Raw genomic sequence first — 18,827 nt, forward strand, 5'->3', positions numbered from 1 at the left:
CGCCGAACGCCGCCATCCCGCTCTCCCGGCCTAGGCATCTGGAGGATACTGCCCGGGCCGCGTTGTTCCCGCCGGCGGGGGGAGGGGAGCCACCCGCACCGCCGCCACCGCCTCCGCCCCCACAGCCTCAGCCGCCGGCACCGCCTGCCCCGCCACTGCTGGCGTACGAGGAGTTTCAGAGCGCACGCCGACCGCGTCGCGTGGTGGCGCCGCCGGCAGACTCTGTCCGACTCGTGCACCTCGGTCTGGATGAGTCCTCGGACGGCTCAGACCTGGAGCCGCTGCTGGTAGGCCCTGAGGACGTTCTACCCCTCGCCGAGGAGCCGCAGTCCGCACTGGAGGAGGGTGAACCGCAGCAGGAAACCGGAGGAACGGAGGGCGGCGCGTCCGGCCCGCCGCGACCACCGACCAGCGTGGGAGCTGACAGCGAGCCGCCCACCCCGCGTCCTGCCGAGCCTGATGAGACGGCAGGGCAGGACGGACAGGGCGGCGGTGAGGAGGAAGGAGCGAGACTGGCAGCCGGGGCGGACACTGACGGCGCTGGGCCGCCGGACAGACAGTCAGCTGGTCGCGCCGCTGACGTCAGAGGGAGCTCTGGCGACTCCGGCGGCCGGCGGGGAGCGCGGTCTGCGCCGGCGACCGGCGGCAGATCAGGGGGTGACCGACGCCGCACAGACCGCGCTGCCGCCGGTGTCCGGCGCACTCCCTCGGCGGGCGGGGACGCGCGCCGCTCGCCCGGCCGTGAGCCGGCGGTACTGCGGCCGGCGCCGTCCGTCGGAGGCCCGGGGGTCCGGTGGCGCGACGGTCCGCCCGACGTGCCGGCGACCGGCGGACACCGGCCGCGGGCCCGTTCTGACGTCAGAGCTGACGTCACGTGGGTGCCGATGGACACGGGTGTGTTCAGTTCGGCGGGCCGCCAGCGAACCAGCGGCGAGACAAAGAGGAAACTGGAGATCAACGCCTACAAACTGTGAGTGCAAAGGTACAGTCGGCACTCATTGTCTAGATGTGGCGTGCCTTGCGGCCTTTTCTGGAATTGCCTGTTTGGCCATCGTTTTTTATGTTTCCTCTTTCGTCGTTAGCATCTTTGAGTATCCGTGATTCGCAATATTCCGTCTCGCATGCATTGCACTTTCTCGATCATGATACGACCGTGATTGAGTGCTGACTGCTGACGGCCCCCGAGACGTTTTCCATCTAAGGGCGCTTTTCCTTACGAACCGACTGACTGACCCGTCTGTGTCCGGCAGGATCCAGGAGGTGGTGGCCGCCTCGATGGCCGGCTGCGGTGACTCGCCCGGCTCCAGTCGGTCCGATGACGTCACAGGATCCTCCGAGTCGGTCCGGGTAAGTACGGGATAATATTATGTGGTATGGCCGGCTGCGGAGACTCGCCCGGCTCCAGTCGCTCCGATGACGTCACAGGATCCTCCGAGTCGGTCCGGGTAAGTATGGGCCATGGGGTAATATATGGTATGGCCGGCTGTGGCGAAGTATGGTAATGTTAGTTGGTATGGCCGGCTGCGGTGACTCGCCCGGCTCCAGTCGGTCCGATGACGTCACAGGATCCTCCGAGTCGGTCCGGGTAAGTATGGGGTAATATTATTTGGTATGGCCGGCTGCGGGGACTCGCCCGGCTCCAGTCGCTCCGATGACGTCACAGGATCCTCCGAGTCGGTCCGGGTAAGTATGGGGTAATATTATTTGGTATGGCCGGCTGCGGCGAGGTATGGTAATGTTAGTTGGTATAGCCGGCTGCGGCGACTCGCCCGACTTCAGTCGGTCCGATGACGTAACACGATCATCCGAGTCTGTCCGGGTAAGTACTGCAGTGTGTGTCGTCGGGGTCGCGGTGAGTTCAATCGAATTACCGTACACGAGCTTGAAAGTTAAGTCACGGCGCTCGATGGAATTTATCATGGACTTCATTGTCAAAATCAATATACCGCTCCCTGCCGAGCTCTCCTATTGTCAAGGAGGTCGCGAAATTTTAAATGGAAGATTTTAAAAGTCTAAAGGAAGCTCATAGATAGAAAGACAGATTCCAGCAGCCTGTCTTGTGGTTTTATTGCAGCTTCCATTCGCCCTCTTCCTGATAGTCTCTTTGTCGATGTGTCTGCAATAGTCTGACAGTCTGTGCTGTCCGTGTGTCTGCAGCCCACTGCCCGCTCCCCTGACTGACTATGTGTGTCTCTGTGTCTGCAGTAGTCTGACAGTGTGTGTTGTCTGTGTGTCCGCTCCCCTGACAGTCTATGTCTCTGTGTCTCTGCAGCAGACTGCCCGCTCGCCGGCGGCGGTGGCCGCTGACGCGCTGGCCGCCGAGCTGGACCGCGCAGTGGCCGACCACCGGTTACCCACGGCTCAGTTCAGCTCGTGTTCCTCCCGGAGCGGTGGCCCGTCCCCCTCGGAGGAGGGCCAGGCGGCGGGTGGACCGACCGGGGTCGTGGTGGCAGCCGAGAGAGCGGGGGCCGGTCAGACTCCTCAGCAGCAGCAGCAGCAGCAGCAGCAGCAGCAGCAGCAGCAGCAGCAGCAGCAGCAGGAAGGGCAGCTAAAGCAGCGTCAGCAGGAGCCACAGGAACAGGAGAGGCAGCAACAGCACCAGCACCAGCAGCACCAGTCGGACTATATTCAGCAGCGCCAGCAGAACCAGTACCCACAGCACCAGCACCAGCAGCAGGCGAACCGTCGGCAGGAGGACGGGGACCGCCCCGGTCAGAGGCAGAGCTCGCCTCCCTCCCCTCCGCCGAAGCCGCCGCGGGCGCTCCCCGCAGCCGAGTCCCGCTCCGACCCGGCTGAGACTGTCTCCGAGGCCACTGGGCCCCCCTCGGAGGTGTCTCCGTCGGTGGCGCTGCCGTCGCTGTCTCGCTCGGCGCCGCCGTCTGAGGGCCGGTCGGCGGCCGCTGTCCCGGTGGACAGTGACCCCGACCCCGGCCTGGAGCGGCTGCAGCGGCAGGCGCCGGTCGGCGGCAGCGGCGAGCACTCGGCAGCCGAGACGGACGACCAGGTGTCAGACGCGGCGCTGGAGTCGGACAGCGCCGGGCTGACGGCAGGCGGGGATACTAACTCGCCGGCGGAGGGAGAGCGGCACACCGAATCAGACGGCAGACCGCAGGTGAGCTGAGAGAGGGGCCGGAGTGGGAGGCTGGCGGAGTGGAGAATGTAGAGAGTTCAGTGGAGAGTAGGGTCACTGATTGTGCCGGAAAATAACAGACTATAAAGATAGAAATACAAAAGACGTTACATTATCAATGCCTTCAGGCGATTCCCTGAGCTCAAACCTTCGTGCTGAAAACCGTGATGATCTGCGATCCAATTTTTCTTCCGGATTTTGCCCTTCAACGGCATAATTGTGCGGCGCTATCGCTATGTCCCTGTTCCCGTCCTCTGCGATAACTAAGGTCTAACCGTGTCTCGTCCGTGGTCCCGTCATTTGTGGTGACTGACCTCTGGCCATGTTTTTCTCCCGTTGAGGTGACGCCGGGCACGGCGGTGTACCAGCGGACGGTGACGGAGCCGCCGTCCGCCGGCGGCTGTCTGACCGCCCTGCCGGTGGCCGGGAGGACGCTCGGACGGCCTCCTCAGCCGCCGCTCAGTGCGATCACAGACACCGTGAGCAGCACCGGCTGCGGCTCCAGCAGCGGCTCCAGCGCCGTCACCAGCCCCGGCGGCAGGGAGACGCCCAAGGTCGGCCGGCGGCCACACCCCGCCGCCGCCGTAGCACCATCCCCAGCCCCGACCGGCCGGGCCGCCCCCGCCCCGGCGGTCCGCGCGCCGGCGGCGGCTCCCCGCTGGGCGGACCGGGCCCCGGCGGCCGGCGCGGCACAGGTGGCAGTGGAGAGGACGGCGCAGGGACGATCGGAGACGGTCGCTCAGACATCGCAGAGTCTGCTGCCGCCAACAGGTTAGCTGCCATTGTCAGATGGTGTTTGGTCGGTGTTGAAAATAGCAAGCATTAAAATCAAAATCTAATTTATCGTAAAGGTGACGCCGGGCGCATTTATCCGTTACTGGCGACGAAAGCGGAGCCTAGATGATCAGCGTGGACTGCTTTCAACGCCCTCTGAAGTATCGTAGAACATTTTTGATTATTTCAACATGTTCTGTTAAAAGTGGGTGGTTGTTTTAAAGGTAGTGTGCCAGCTTTCTTGGACCGTATGGAGTTAATGGCCCAGATAAGGAGAACCGGATTTTTAGAACTTATCCATACCTTCAAAACTCATGGAAACGTCTTAAATTCTTCAAATTTTGAGTACCCCAGTGCGAAATTCGCCCCGACGGGTTGTCGGTCGTACCCCAACCACATTTCACACCACTATGAACAATAAATGCACACACTGAAATCGCTATTACCGATATGCTCATCCAATCAAGTTTCGATAAACCCGTTCATCATCATCTCCTGCGGTTTCGAACACGCCTGTTAGGTGGCTTCTGATGCTCGTCGAGGTCGGAATTTCCAAATACGCGTGGTGCGTCGGGCCGCGCGCTCTGACTTCGGCCAAGAAAAATGCGTCAGCTGATCATTGTCATTTCTGCCACTTGCGTGTGGTGAAATGGGGTCATAACTTATAAGACGGCTTTTTCATATCAATTATTTTACATAAAATCATATTTCAAACCATAAATAATGTTCGACAGCCAAATAAAAGAAACAATACCAATACGGGCTTACAGTTTAAGGCTCGACATTGTGTTGTCTACGATTAGACAGCTGATAACTCATTCCCGTACGTCGTATGGTCGTAACACTATAATGACCTTTGCTTATTGTCACAAGTGCGCCGCATTCGCGATTGTTGCCCGACGCCTGTTTGCAGGTGAGCCCACTACAGTTGTTATACATATCTAAAAACCGAAAAACTTTTAGGCGAAAAAGGCACTATTCCAGGCCCATTTTTGATTTTTTTGCGATATTAGGTAAAAACAGAAGCTTCTTATCCTAGGAAAAATAAAATGGGAAATCTTTCAAAGGTGGCACACTACCTTTAAGGATGAGATACAGGATAGTTCACTTCACAAAGCATGTCAAGGAACCCTGCCGTGCCTTTATCAGCCACTGTCCTGTTCTGCTCTGCAGTCGTGTCGCCGCAGTCAGAGGAGGGCTCGAGCTCCGTGCTGTTGCAGTCGGGCTGCTGTCAGACCACGCCCCCCGCCGGCCTGTCCGCCGCCTGCCAGACCCAGCCAGACAGCCCGGACCGGCAGCAGGCCGGCTGTCAGACAGAGGCGCCTGGCGGCGCGGCGGAGAACCTCAGTCTGCCGCCGAGTCCGCATGGCGGCGCTACCGGTCACCGGCTGGCGCCGAGGACTGGAGGGGATGGCTCTCTGTCGCGGAGTGACTCGTCCGGACATAGGTCCACCGCCTCCGGGGAGGTAGGTCAGCGGAGTCAGGATTCTAAGGGGCTCGGAACATCTTATATGACAACGGGAAATAACCAATAAGGCATGAATTCAGTAAATCATTAGAATGTTTTCGATGGCTTTGACATCAGACTACATAGTTGACGCGACATTTGAATTAAAGCACCGTCTGAGGGGGAGGTTCCTTTATTCAGGCTGCGGTAGGTCTACTGTGTCCCTCAGGACCCGTCTGATGGACCGGGAAGGTGTGCAGGGAGGTGACCAGGAAGTGGCTGTGATGGGTGGGTGAAGTACTGACCTCTGGCTGCGGTGGGTGGGTGAATTGACTGTTCTGTCCCTCAGGACCTCTCTGAGGGGGAGGTGCTCCTTCCCGCCTGGCTGCGCTGGGTCGGTACCGCCGGCTGCGCCACCACCGTGCGTTCCTCGGCGGTGACACTGGCCGCGGCGTCCCGGCACACCATCGGGAGCCATCTGACAGAACAGGTGCGCTACGGGAGTCGGGACTCACCAGCCTTTGGTAGGCTGATACCGTCCAGCTGATGTTGGTTTTGTTGATAGTCACTTTTCCAAACACTGTCACTTCTTCCTTGTTCCGTCTTCGTGACCACATTTTCACGATTGGTGAGCTAATAAATGAGTCGGCCCCTCTCCCAGAGCCTCGTCAGTCTGTTCTCACACCTTTTCCCCCTCTCCCACCGTCTTAACCCGCGCGGGGCTGGGGGGGGTAAATTTTACCCCCCCCCCTCGCGAATTTTTGCGATATCTCAAAAACGGCGGCGCGCAGCGCCGCCAAACTTTCAGTACCTTTTCTTACATCAATTTGACACGTTCCCTGAAAATTTGAGCGAAATCCGTCGGAAAATTTTTTGAGAAATTGACGTTTTAGTGACGTCATGTTCGCCATTTTCGCCTCAAAAACGGCAAAAGTTCAAACGCCGCTAACATCTTCATTTTTAAAGGAATCAAGACGTAACAAAAAAGGTTATACGTAATTTTACTTTGTCTATCAAATGGCTACCGTAAAGTGGGGCTATTTGAAACGGATTTTACAGTTTTTGGCCTCTCCCTTTAAGACGGTTCATATTTCTTATAGCATGTAAATTGCAAAAATGTAGTTCTCCGTAAGCTCTTTCATATAGGTGCATTTTGGTTCAGCTAGTAATAATGATTAAGGATATTTTTTTAGTTAAAGCCTGTCTCAAATAGCCCCATAGGGTGGGGCTATTTGAGACAGTTTTAGTTACGAAGAAATTGAAGAAAATCGGTCACGCTAGAGATAATTTTTTAAATGCCATGTGGTTGGAAATTAAATTTTGATCATTCTGGCAAAAATTGCTTTTGCAAAGACAGTTACATTTCCTTTATATTCAATCTTTTCCTTTTTCGTAGGATGCTTCATTTCGGTAGGTTATAAAATTGCATCACTATATGCTAAGGCTGTCATAATATGATGTGACCCTAAACTTTCCAATTTGCAGAATGATCATCAAGGACTATTCTAAAGACAACCACAGTAAAATTTTGAAAGAAAGTTTTTGTATATAGCCCTGGTGGCGTGAAAACAGACATACTGAAAGTCGGTGGGGCTATTTGAGACAGGCTCGCTACCTAATGAAGCACACCGTAATGAATCAAACGAGCTAAAAGGTTTCCCAAAACATTTAAGTGAATAGTCTGCATGATTCCTTGTTCCATTGCACATCTTCATGCGAAGAAATAACAGAAAAATGTTAAGCGGTTTTGATTTTATGACGATTTTCCTCGATCGCTGCATGCTGTATCAATTGGCCGGTAACCCTACCACATGAAGCCTACTTGCATAGGCTCACCTAACAGAATCTTCAATGGTGTTTTTTGGTCAACTAAGGTAGCATGTGTTATTGTCGACTAAGTAAGTGACTGATGAAGCACATTTTAAGCACATATTCATCAGAATAACTAGTTTGGTCACCAGCTAAAGGGTCATTATGTTACACTACGAACATGTAAATATTGCTTCCTGCTAAATACCATGAACCCACTGCACGTTATGACCACGACCAATTCATCGGTGTTACTCATGTCGAACGTTCGATGCACTTCAAGTAGATGGTGTTAAGTCTTCTCGGGTGCAATCGCATCACCATTATCAGTAGCTATTTGGCATATCGGTTGAGGTTTGACCAGGTGGGCATCATCGGGATTCTGAGACAATGGGTTACGCAATCGGCAGTAACGTTAACAATGTATAATATTTTCATGAAAAATATGCTTAGCCTATAAGTAAAACGGTAGTAACGATAGATGCAGGGCCGAAGCTGTTAAAATTTCAACGATGTTAAGCGGCAGGTAGGGGTCCTTTTCGAGCAACTTAAATTGTGCGTTTTTCTGTATTTCGTATTTTAGACCAAATTTCTTTCAAAACTTTTCGAAATTTTTCAAAAAGGTTATTCAGGTCATTCACTGTTCAATTCCACATCAGCCTAAGCAAAAATGACGAAAAAATATCGAACGGTTTTCATTTTACAGCGATTTTACTAAACCACTACCTTACTGTCTCAAATAGCCCCACTGTCTCAAATAGCCCCACTTTGCGGTATCTCGGTTTTTTGAAAATTTTGGATTTTTGTCTAATTTTTTTCAAAAAACTGACTTTTTTGGGAAAATCATTATAAAATCCAAAATTTTGAGTCTATCGAAAAAACCGGAATATATGTCAGAGAAGTGGTCTATATGCATCTACATACCAAATTTTAGAAGAATCGGTTCAAAAATGTGGGAGTTATTCAAAATTTTATGACGTCACGACACACAAAATTTTTGAAAAATGACTTTTTTGGAAGTTCTAGACCTCGTACGGAAACAAAAATAGCACCATTCGATTCGCCGTGAAAAACTGCATCAGATAGACACCTTTTTAGGCCTTAACAACCAACTTCAAAATTTGACCTCACTTGACCTGACCTTGACCTGACCTCGACCTGAAATTCATCCAGAGGTGGTCCATATCACTTATTGGCCCAATCTTATAAAGGTTGTGCTACCAAATGGCGTACTATCATTCCACCCCACTCTATTTACGGCACCCTATTCACGCAATCTTATAAAGAGGTAATTATGGTACCTCTTTGGTACCATAATTACTCTTTATTACTCTCTATTACTCTCTATTACTTTGGTACTTCATACCATATGGTATGGTAATTCTATTCACGCCATTTTGCCCACAGTACAAATCAACGCCAGCAGGAAACACGCAACGTGATTGGTCAATGTCTTGTCGCCGTCGCTATTGGAAATTATGCGTACTGTTTGCGAACAGCAAAAGTTATGTGTTTTAATTTTTATGGGACATTTATTTCTTTTAGAGACACACATATGTGTAATAAATAAATCATTTATGGAAAACGTGATAGCAAAGTATGGAAAACACGAACATGCTTGAAGAATTCTCCTGAAAAGTGGATTGCCGACCAAATAAATTTCAGCGAGGGCATTCTCGCGCTCAGAAAATCGAGTGAATAAAGTGTTTCTTCAACTCATCATTTGCATTTATTTGCTGTTAAGGCATTGCAATAACTTTGTTAAATAATTATTTAAATAATCATTTAATTATAGCTCGCCTACTATTTCAGTAATTGAAGTAATGCCGTCGACAATGAAGCTCCTACAATTTGAGCATCAGGATACGTACATTAACTGAATCAATTCAAGATATAGCTTATTTTCCTTCTTGTCATAAGCTCTTGAAATTTTCCTTCTTGAAGATGAAGCTACTAAAATTCGAAGATTACGTACATGAACTGAATTAGGTCAAGTTACAGCTTATTTTCCTTCTTATTCAAGCTAGGTACATATCACCTAGCCTAAAGCTAAAAAGCAATTCCTCAAAAGATTGAAGTACCCAGTCTACATATCAAAGCTATATCAAGAAAAATACTTGGTTCAGAAGTCAGATCGAGATGCAGGAGGAGAAACAACAGATTGATCACTGATCAGTAACTGTGCCAAACAGAAAGTGAGGAAATACGAATAGTGAGTAGGCATTTATAAATTTTTGACAAACTAAGGTATATCATCATTAATTTAAATATCTAATAAGAAGCCATGAAGTGCCCGTTATTTGTGTCATACGTGAGACGTGAGAATAGGCGAAAGACCCATACCGATTCTTGACCGATTCTATAATGCAGTGGCTGCCGAAAATCTAAGACGGTTACTGGTGCTAAAATCCTCTTAAAAATCCCTTTTAATTTGAAAAATAAAGCCATATAACGATGAACAATCGTTTTTATGTGTTTTAGTGTGCATTTAGTTCCTGGAAATACATATTTTGAAATTGATCGTTAACCCGGTTTACATAGCATATTTGACGAGGCTCTAGCTCGTTAATTTGGCGATAATTTCGATGCAGTGGTCTTCAAATATTTAGAGGGGATCATTTTGTAAATTGTTAAGCACCATTGGCATCTTTTGCAACATCACGGACGGAGATATAAGCTTGCAACAAACCCTATGTAAACCGGGTTGTTGTCTGTATAATAATTAATAAGCATCATTATAATAAATCATGAGTTAATATGTGGAGCATGTTTTAATCTTAGAAATATCATAATGTAAAATATTGCATACTTATATCATAAAAACATGGAATTTATCTTAAATCAATTAAACTGTCTGAGAAGCTCGTCAAAGTACGCCACAAATTCTGGCGTGGAATGGACCAGTGTTGCCAGGTCGAGTGATGACAATACCTCCAGAAAATGTTGTAAAAACCTCTAGAAACCTCTGTTCCATTGCCGCTGATTATAAAGTATATATACCTCCATACCTATCTCCGTATCACAAACCGTGGCGCCGTTTCAAAGCACGCTGCCATCCGCTGCTAGCGCGTGATGACATCATCAAGCCCATTGCTCCAACACTACCAAAGGGTCTGTTCCAGTCGCACTTCCTAACACCTCTAAACTCCTCTAAACTCTAAACTCCTAACACCTCTAAACACCTCTAAACTCCAAGATTGCTTCCCTGTTCCAGTGTCAGCTCTAGCCCCTACAAATCAAAGGAGGGCCCTGCTCCAACCTCCTCTATCTTGCCCTTCCAAAACTCCTCCAATTGGAGGAGTTTAGATGTGTTAGGAAGTGCGACTGGAACAGACCCAAAGTGTGACGTCAGCGCGCTGGCAGCAGCTGGCAGCGGGCTTGGAAACACCCGACTGTATCCCCAATCAAGATAATTCACTCATCCTTCGCATGCCTTCGCATTTGTCCACATAACTTGGTGGACTTGGTGCCCACCGTGGGCAACAGGTTTACATAGCCTTGGTGCCCACGGTAGGTATATCGAGAACTTTTAGCTGCAGCCGGCGGCCAGGGCCTCAACAGTGAACAAGCCAAAAGTAGGCTTATCGTTTCCATCAATCTGTAAAAAAGTGTGTTTAAGCATGCAATACTTAAAGGGACCCTCCCACCTTAACATTAGATTTGAGTTGAGATAGCCAAAATGGGGTCCCTGGCTCACAATTACCGGTTTCGGCACTCACAACATCGAGAAATGCCTTAAATCGGAAATATTGAATTTCAAAATTGCAGCATTTTGATTCAGAGGGGCTAATGCTTAGGAATACCCCTCTGAATGTGTGACGTCAGCGCAGATATCTAACGATTTTTAAATGTTTGACTAAAACGTTTTGTAGCACGCGGTGGTATATGCTATTTGCGCGCAATATCTGCCGCAAACGCCGCACTTCTAAAATAAAGTCGCTAGAAACAGCGGAGATCCAAAAAAAGTAAACAAAAGTAAAAGTCTAATATCTTGAAAACCGGTGAATATTTTTCGGTGAAATTTGGTAGATATTCGTTTTCACTCTTTCTGAACCGAGCGACATCACTTTCATGCCAATTCATAAACTTTTTTGAAGGTGGGAGGGTCCCTTTAAAGATAATAACATGAAATTAAGTACCTAAATAGTTCTCAAGAGACCTTGATGCTAATTGTCTTTTCTCGAATTTTCAGATTACCTCTAGAAAACCCTCTAGAATCCGGCATTTTTCAAAAACCTCCAGGAGCCCCGAAACGCTCCCCTAAAACCTCTAGATCTGGAGGTTTACCTCTAGACCTGGCAACACTGGAATGGACGCCGCTGAAACCGCAAACAGCTGATTGTCGGTGTTTTGAGATGTGCACAGCTGCTCACGGTTAAAATCATTTTACGGTATCCTGAAAACCGGCGGCTACGAATACCGTAAAGAGCGTGCCGTGTTTTCGATTTCACAGAGTTTTATAAGATTGCGTACTATATATCCAGCCTTAGAGTGCTGCCATATCCATTTCACGGCGTTTATAAGATTGGGCCCAGGGTATATAGAACAACGGGTACACCAACGACGCGGAAAGCGCCCATTTTACCTGGATAAGATACATGGTAGGTGATATATTTTTTGAATATGGAAAAAATAGAGTATTCTATTCTGGCGAGTACAGCCAAATTCATAAAGCAGTTATTTTTATATTATATGTACCAGAAATAACATACTGACCATAGTTTAAAACTTAGTCTAAAGTTGGTTGAAAAGCGTATAGTTGATACTAAGATGGAAGGAATCAATGAAAGGCGGAAATGGCGCAGTTGTTTCATTCTTTAATGTGTTCGCAAGCAGGATTTACGTGATGCTAGCGACATCTATTAATGCAATCGGGGACGCTGATTGGCTGACCGAGTCCGTGAGCAGTATCACTAATGTACGCCAGTACAGGGTTGATGCAATGTGCGCATGCGCAGGAACTTGGGCTCTCATGGAGGGGCTTTTGGTACCTCGGGCAGCGCCCAATGCTTTTTGGACCTGTTATGGCCTCCACATCGAAAAATGCTAGATAAAAAGGTTGTAGAGGAAGCTTGAGGCTACCTTTCCCCACAAAAATATTGGCACTTTATCTTTTAGCTTACGTGTGAGGCTCGCTTGAAAAAGGTCGATTTAACATGGAAACCCTATGGGGCAGTAGTTTTTGAGCGCCCATTTGGCCTAATGCTACCAACTGTTACTGGCTACCCCTGATTGGGCCATTGAGTGTGCCTATTGAATTCTATGAGTAAAATGACCCATAAAACATGTGTCGCACATGCCCTTTTCTATATTTTGTTTTTTGGTGACCTGACCTGACCTGACCTGACCTTGACCTTGACCTCTGAATGATATTGTATGCAACGAATATTGTCTTGCATAGGCGTAGGAACGTTTTCGAAAGTGGGGGGGCCAGGCTCCCAGAGGTCTAAAACCTAACCTACCCCCAAAATCCAATTTCTCCTCGGATTTCGGCCACTTTGTTTTCGCAAACATGCTCAGAGGAAAAAAAATATAGACAAAAACAAAAACAAAATTGGTTAAATTTCAGGGAGACTCCCGTCCATAAACTCAAACTGATGGACGCGTTCCCCTGTCCTCCGCAGCCGTTGGCACCCATGCAAATTCCAGAGGCATCCAACAACTTTTTCATTACGAGCAAGCGTGAAACGTGCAAAGCGAGTCTTTTCAATATACCTTTAAAAATCAGCAGGAACGGCCCAGCTAGGCTCAGCCAGGCCTGTAACGTTTTTAAGAGGTTTTATATCAGCGACCACTGCAACTGGGCTGATTGACTTTCAGAGGCCGCCGGCCGGTGTGAGACTTTTAGAGGCCGGTCTGGGCCCTCAGAGGCCAGTTTAGCCCTCGCCGGCCCGGACCTATAGGTTTTCTACACACGCGCCGGCCGAGGGGGCGGGGGGCGGGCACGACCCCCTTGCTATTTCGCCCCAGGTGGAGCTAGCGCGTTATGGAAAAAACGAGCGTGTGCGCCGTTACGAGACGCAGAGATCGATTCTCGATTTTAAGGTCCTAGGCCAACCGGTGACCTCTGAGGTCAGGTCAAGTGTCTAAAGGCACGGTTCCGTTTTTGGTGAATAACTTCGCAAAAAACGGCCGCAGAGCCGCGATTTTGGCAGCATCGTGTTCGCCTCGCTCAGGCGCGTCGAATGATATACTTTTTGTTTGGGTCAGGTCAACTTAGGGTGTTGATCTCAGGTCAAGGTCAGGTCAGCACCCCCAGGTCACGAAGTTGGTCGAAAGAGGTCATGTCGCATATCATTCGATTCGGCAGGTCTTCCTGAGTCCATTGGTGGCTTTCCCGACTCGCTAGCTCAATTTGATCGGTAGATAACGTCATAAATGACGTCGCGCAAGGTCAACATTGCAAAAGTGACGCATCGAACATTGCAAGGAGTGCATGAAATCACGATTCGGTGTGCTTGAGATAGTTGGAGATCGTTTCCGGCGCCAGAAAAAGTTTTCAGTTGATCTCCATTGACTTATACCTAATGGCACGGGCGTAGGAACGTCATGAAAAGTGGGTGGGCCACCCTGTCAAGGGGCCTCCTTTTCCAGGGGGCCTCCTATTTTCAGGGGCCTCCAACTTTTGCCTCGTCCAAGTCGTCCTGCTGACTGCTTTCAAGTATGACCTCCAAATCTAGCTTCTGAGATCGGGCAGATGTACCCAGGGGCGTAACCGCTTAAGCGAACAGTGCGGAAAGTCCGCACCATTTTTAAAACTTATTCCCCCTCCGATTTTTTTAGAATCTATTTGCCGTAAACGGCGCATGACCCCTGAAAACCCTTACACAAATGTCTTCCTCGTTTCCCAGGTGCCCCTATTAGCTTCATAGGCACTCTCTTTGGCATATAAGCGCCCTATGTATAGTCATCAGAGACATCCCTATTAGAGGTGGCAAAAGATGAAAATTTTGGGAACCAGACTCGAACCAGACCCGGCTGGACATTTCTGGAACCAGTCGGACCCGGTCTTAGTTGGTATCGGAACCAGTTGGACCCGCTCCCCAAAAGTCAATTAATACAAACCACTTGTAGGTATCATTAGACGCCCATATATGTAGGCCTCAGAGGCGCCCCTCTTTCGGAACCGCTCCCCTTTGGCATGCAGACGCCCATCTTTCGTACGGAGGAGCCGCTGTGGTTCTTAGAGACGGCATGGTGCTCCCAGACGCAGATGGGGCTCTCGGAGTCGACAGTGTAGGACCTTCAGTCGCTGATGGGTGCCCGCCAGATGTGGACCCTCGGAGACGCCGGTATGCGGCCCTCAGAGATGCCGGTATGTGGCCCTTAGAGACACTGATGTGGAACCCTCAGATACTTCAGTGTGAAGCCCTTACAATTGCTGGTGTGGAGCTATGAATGCGCTGGCTTAAATCCCTCAGAGGCCGGTACATGGACATTAGAGCTCAGTGAGAGCTTGTGTGGTGCCTTCAGTGGCCTTGTGGAGCCGTTAGACATCAACATGGTGCTCTCAGGAGCCGGTGAGTCCTCAGAGTGCCTCAGTCACCGGTGTGGGGCCTTCAGAGCTCCGAGATACTGGTGTGGGGCCCTCAGAGGTGTCGGTGTGGGTCCTTCAGTTGTACCTATATAGAGCTTTGAGATGCACAGGTGTGATGGCCCACAGAGGCGCCAGTGTGGGGCCCCCAGAGCCACCGATATAGGGCCCTAAGAGACACTAGTATGACCCTCAAAGGCGCCGCTGTGTGGCGCTCATAAACACTGGCGTGGAGCTATCACAGGCGGGTGGAGCCGTTAGAGGCCGGAAAGGGCCCTTAGATGCCTGCAAGGAGCCTTCAGAAGCCGGCGTGGCACGCTTATGGGGATAAGCGTGTCTACTTAGGAGCCCTTGAGGTGCTCTCACGAGCTCTGTGGGGCCCCACCGAGCCGAAATATGGCCACGGCCAGCTGCCGCCGCATGGCTCTTCGGACTATCATTCTCAGGGGCCTCATCTGCCTAGTTTGAAAAGAAGGGCCTCTCAGATCATCAGTCTCATGGGCCTCCTCTGGCTAGTATAAATAGAAGGGCCTGTTAGACCATCAATCCTAGGGGCCTCCTCTGGTTAGTATAAATAGAAGAGCCTCTCAGACCATTAATCTCAGGGGGTTCCTGTGGACAGTATAAATAAAAGGGCCTCTCAGACCATCAGTCTCGGGAGCCTCCCTAGAAAAGTGTAAATGTGGATAGAGGGCCCCCTCAGATTCATTAGGAGTGGACCTCTCTGACTATCAGTCTCAGGGGCCTCCTGTGGCTAGTATGAATATAAGAGCCTCTCTGATCATCAGTCTCAGGGGCCTCTTCTGACTAGTGTGGATAGAGGGCCCTCCCAGACCACCGGTTTCAGGGGCCTCCAGTGGCCAATTATATGAACAGAAGGGCCTCACAGCCATCAGCCTCGGGGGCCTCTTCTGACTGGTGTGAATATGAGGGCCTCTCATACCATCAGTCTCAGGGGCCTCCTCTGCCTAATGTGAATATAAGGGCTTCCCAGGCGGCAGGCCATCAGTCTCAGGGGACTCTTCTGACTGGTGCCGGATTGAGGGACCTCCCAGACCGAAAGTTTTGGGGGTCTCCTGTGGCTAGTATGAATAGAAGGGCCTCTCAGTCCCTCAGTCTCATAGGCCTCTTCTGCCTGGTGTGATTATAAGGGCCTCTCAGGTCATCAGTCTCAGGGGCCTCCTCTGACTACAGTGTAGATGGATAGGCCTCCCAGACCAACAGTCTCAGGGGCCTCTTCTGACTATTGAGGATAGAGGGGCTTCCTCTGACTAGTGAGGGTAGGGGGCCTCGGCTAGACCGCCAGTGTCAGGGGCCTATTCTGACTAGTGTGGATGGAGGGGCCTTCCAGACCACCAGTCTCAGACCTCTGACTATGTGTGGATAGAGGGGCCTCCCAGACCGCCAGTGTCAGGGCCTCCTCAGACCAGTGTGGATATTGGGGCCTCCTAAGATCCACTAGGGCCTCTCAGGCCATCAGTCTTAGGGGCTTCGACTGACAAGTATGAAAAGAGGGCCTCCTTGGATCCATCACGGCCCCTTGGAGTCCGTGCGTGGGGATTCGTGGAACTTATTTTTACCGAGTTTGTTTATTCTGGAAGGTGACGACACGTCCTCTCAAATCGAGACGAGGGGCCTCGAGTAAAAAGTGGGTGGGCCAAAACACATGGTTGGCCCCCCCACCTCGAAAAGTGGGTGGGCACTTGCCCACCTGGCCCCCCCTGTTCCTACGCCTATGTTGTCTTGGTAGCCTAAGAACACGTTTTGGGCGATCAGTCTCAGTCCATGACTCCATTCTTCGGCAACTACGGTCAAGGCCGATACTGTAGAAACTTGCAATTTGTACCCTTGACCTGACCTTGACCTTGACCTCAAACTTTAAATTAAGTACATGTTTTTAGTAGTTCGTGATGAGAGCTTTCGATTGGCGTTTGAATTTTCCAAATCGGACCATAAGTTCGGGAGATAACAGGGGGGGGGGGTAAAATTTACCCCCCCCCCAGCCCCGCGCGTTCGGCTGGAGACCCCAGCCCCGCGCGGGTTAAATCAGTCAATCGTTCTGACCTTTCGCTCCGTATGTCGTCTATTCTTGTTCTCTCCCTTCTTTCTATCCCTCTCCCACTGTTTCCAATCAGTTCTAATTCTGACGTTTCTCCCCTCTCCCGCCCACAGGAGGCTGCGGAAACGACGCTGAGCGAAGGTGAGGTGACGGGCGACACGGTACCGGTGGGTACCTTCCCCTCAATGTCTACAATAGGACCAGTTCGGTCTGCCCTAGGACCGGGACCGTCAGGGACCACTCTGGCACCGTCAGGAACCACCCTGGGACCAGGACCGTCAAGGACCACACTGGGACCAGGACCGTCTCGGTCCACCCTGGGACCGTCTGGGAGCCAGCTGAGCGCCGGCCAGCGTCGCTCCAGTCACCTGTCGGCGGGTCACAGTCAGCTGGCGGTGAGTCGCGGTCAGCTGGCGGCCAGTCGCGGTAGTCTGCCGCCCTCTGTGCCCTCTGTAGACAGTGTTCCGGCGGCGCGGACAGCCTCAGACTCCCGGCTGAGCGCTGTCCGTGCCGGCCCCGGTCCGTCGAGCGCCGTCCGTTCTGAGGTGTCCGGCAGGCCGGCGGCTCGGGCCGCCAGCTCCCCGCGTCTCTCCACGGTATGTGATCGGCCGTCGGCGCGCCGCCGCCGCTCCTGGGCCGCCCCCGCCCCCGCCCCCGCCGGGGCTGACCGCCCGCCGGAGCCGGGGGACCTCAGTGACGGGGAGGTGTCCGGCTCTGTGCGGGTGCGTCACGTGCACATCCGGCCGGTGCGGGCCGGCCCGACCTTCGAGCTGGGAGAGGAGGGCGGGCCGGCGCCGGCCAGCGAGGGACTCTGGTCAGAAGGAGAGGCGGCCGAGGATGGCGGCCTCTGGGCCGACCAGGCCTCGCTGCACGGGTGACACGGCGGTCCGGTCACCTCAGCATCTCACACGACCCAGTGAAAGGACTAAGTTAGTCCTCAATGACGTCGAAGTTCACTCATTCCGTGCATTTCGTTGGCTATCTTAAGTATATGCGAATTGGGCCCGCGCTCGTCTTTCACCAGTATTTTTGTCCCTCGTTTTGGCCAGTGTTGAGTGCGGTGTTGCTGTAATGATCTGTTTTGTATTTGCATGTTGTGACAAGCAGGCTACCTCACTGGTGTGAATGTTATTTGCTTTGATGTTGTCGGCCTCATGTCTGTGCTTTAAACGAGTGCCCGCACTGCCAGTGAAAAGTACAACCTCCTGCAGTTTGTTTTACTTTTGAAGTTTGTTATAAATAAATGAACAAAACATGGCAAATAAAGTTGTATTTCTTCGTGAAAAATTGATACAGAACACATAACTGAGATCACTTCGAAAAAGGGCACTCTGTAACAGCGGGTACATCTCAACAAAATGGCAACAGAAGATGAGGCCGCCGGTTGCCTCCAGGGCGGGTCACTGTCCGCCTAGGTTATCCGCGGCCGAACGGAACAACAGCAACAAGGTACGCCCGTACCCGTCACGTCACCTGTCGGCGACACCAGCGTCTGTGTAACGGGCAGCTCCGTCGCAAACTGCACAACCAATGTCTACAACATTCTACGCGAGCGAAATCGCATGTGTAAGTTATAAATAAAGTCTACAAACGCCCAAAACTAGGTCTCAACTTTCTACAAATGACTTGATTCTGGACCTAACAGTCTGCAATATCAAAAATTAATAACAGTAACAAGAACACACGCTGCGAGCGTTCGGTGGAAACTTTATACCTCCCTGATTCTCTGAGAAAGACGTTTGTTCTTTGCACATACCCGGAATGCCCTGAGATGCCGAGCCACGGCTCTGTTGAATCAGGGGGACAGGCGGACCCCTCACCAGCATCCAGCGGGTGTCATTCGGCTGTTCCATTATTCGACTCAGGCTCGTCCCTCTTCCTGACTACTCTGCGACTCTACGACGCATCAGCCGGCGCCGCCACTCCCACCTCTGCTTGCGTCACCGGGGCAGGAGTGTAGCACACACTCCGGCCGCCGGGTGTGTGTGGATCCTCAGCGTCTTTAGTTGCGGCCGGCCCGCCCTCCTCCGACTCTAGCGGAACTCTCTCCATCCTCAGAGGACAGTCAGCCGCG

General features: G+C 51.3%; 1 protein-coding gene across 1 annotated transcript; it reads left to right on the top strand.

Annotated features, from left to right (window-relative positions):
* The first annotated feature begins 1,373 nt into the window (after positions 1-1,373).
* On the top strand, positions 1,374-18,019 carry LOC122386939 (mucin-5AC-like). The gene is made up of 8 exons (XM_043376689.1): positions 1,374-1,445; positions 2,273-2,422; positions 2,582-3,112; positions 3,472-3,684; positions 3,826-3,901; positions 5,078-5,370; positions 5,701-5,841; positions 16,867-18,019. Exons 1-8 carry the CDS (start codon positions 1,374-1,376, stop codon positions 17,629-17,631), a joined length of 2,241 nt encoding a protein of 746 aa, XP_043232624.1. The 3' UTR covers positions 17,632-18,019.
* The last annotated feature ends 808 nt before the right edge of the window (positions 18,020-18,827 follow it).

Source organism: Amphibalanus amphitrite, unplaced genomic scaffold (assembly GCF_019059575.1).
Source record: "Amphibalanus amphitrite isolate SeventyFive unplaced genomic scaffold, NRLGWU_Aamphi_draft 000267F_arrow, whole genome shotgun sequence".
In the NCBI taxonomy this organism is placed as follows: domain Eukaryota; kingdom Metazoa; phylum Arthropoda; class Thecostraca; order Balanomorpha; family Balanidae; genus Amphibalanus; species Amphibalanus amphitrite.

Bases quoted from the DNA above. Each gene is read 5' to 3' on its own strand.
- LOC122386939 (XM_043376689.1), top strand. From the start codon at position 1,374: ATGGCCGGCTGCGGAGACTCGCCCGGCTCCAGTCGCTCCGATGACGTC. The intron at 3,685-3,825 runs GTCGGCCGGCGG...GGCGCGGCACAG, and splicing joins GCGGCAGGGAGACGCCCAAG to GTGGCAGTGGAGAGGACGGC. The intron at 5,371-5,700 runs GTAGGTCAGCGG...TCTGTCCCTCAG, and splicing joins GGTCCACCGCCTCCGGGGAG to GACCTCTCTGAGGGGGAGGT.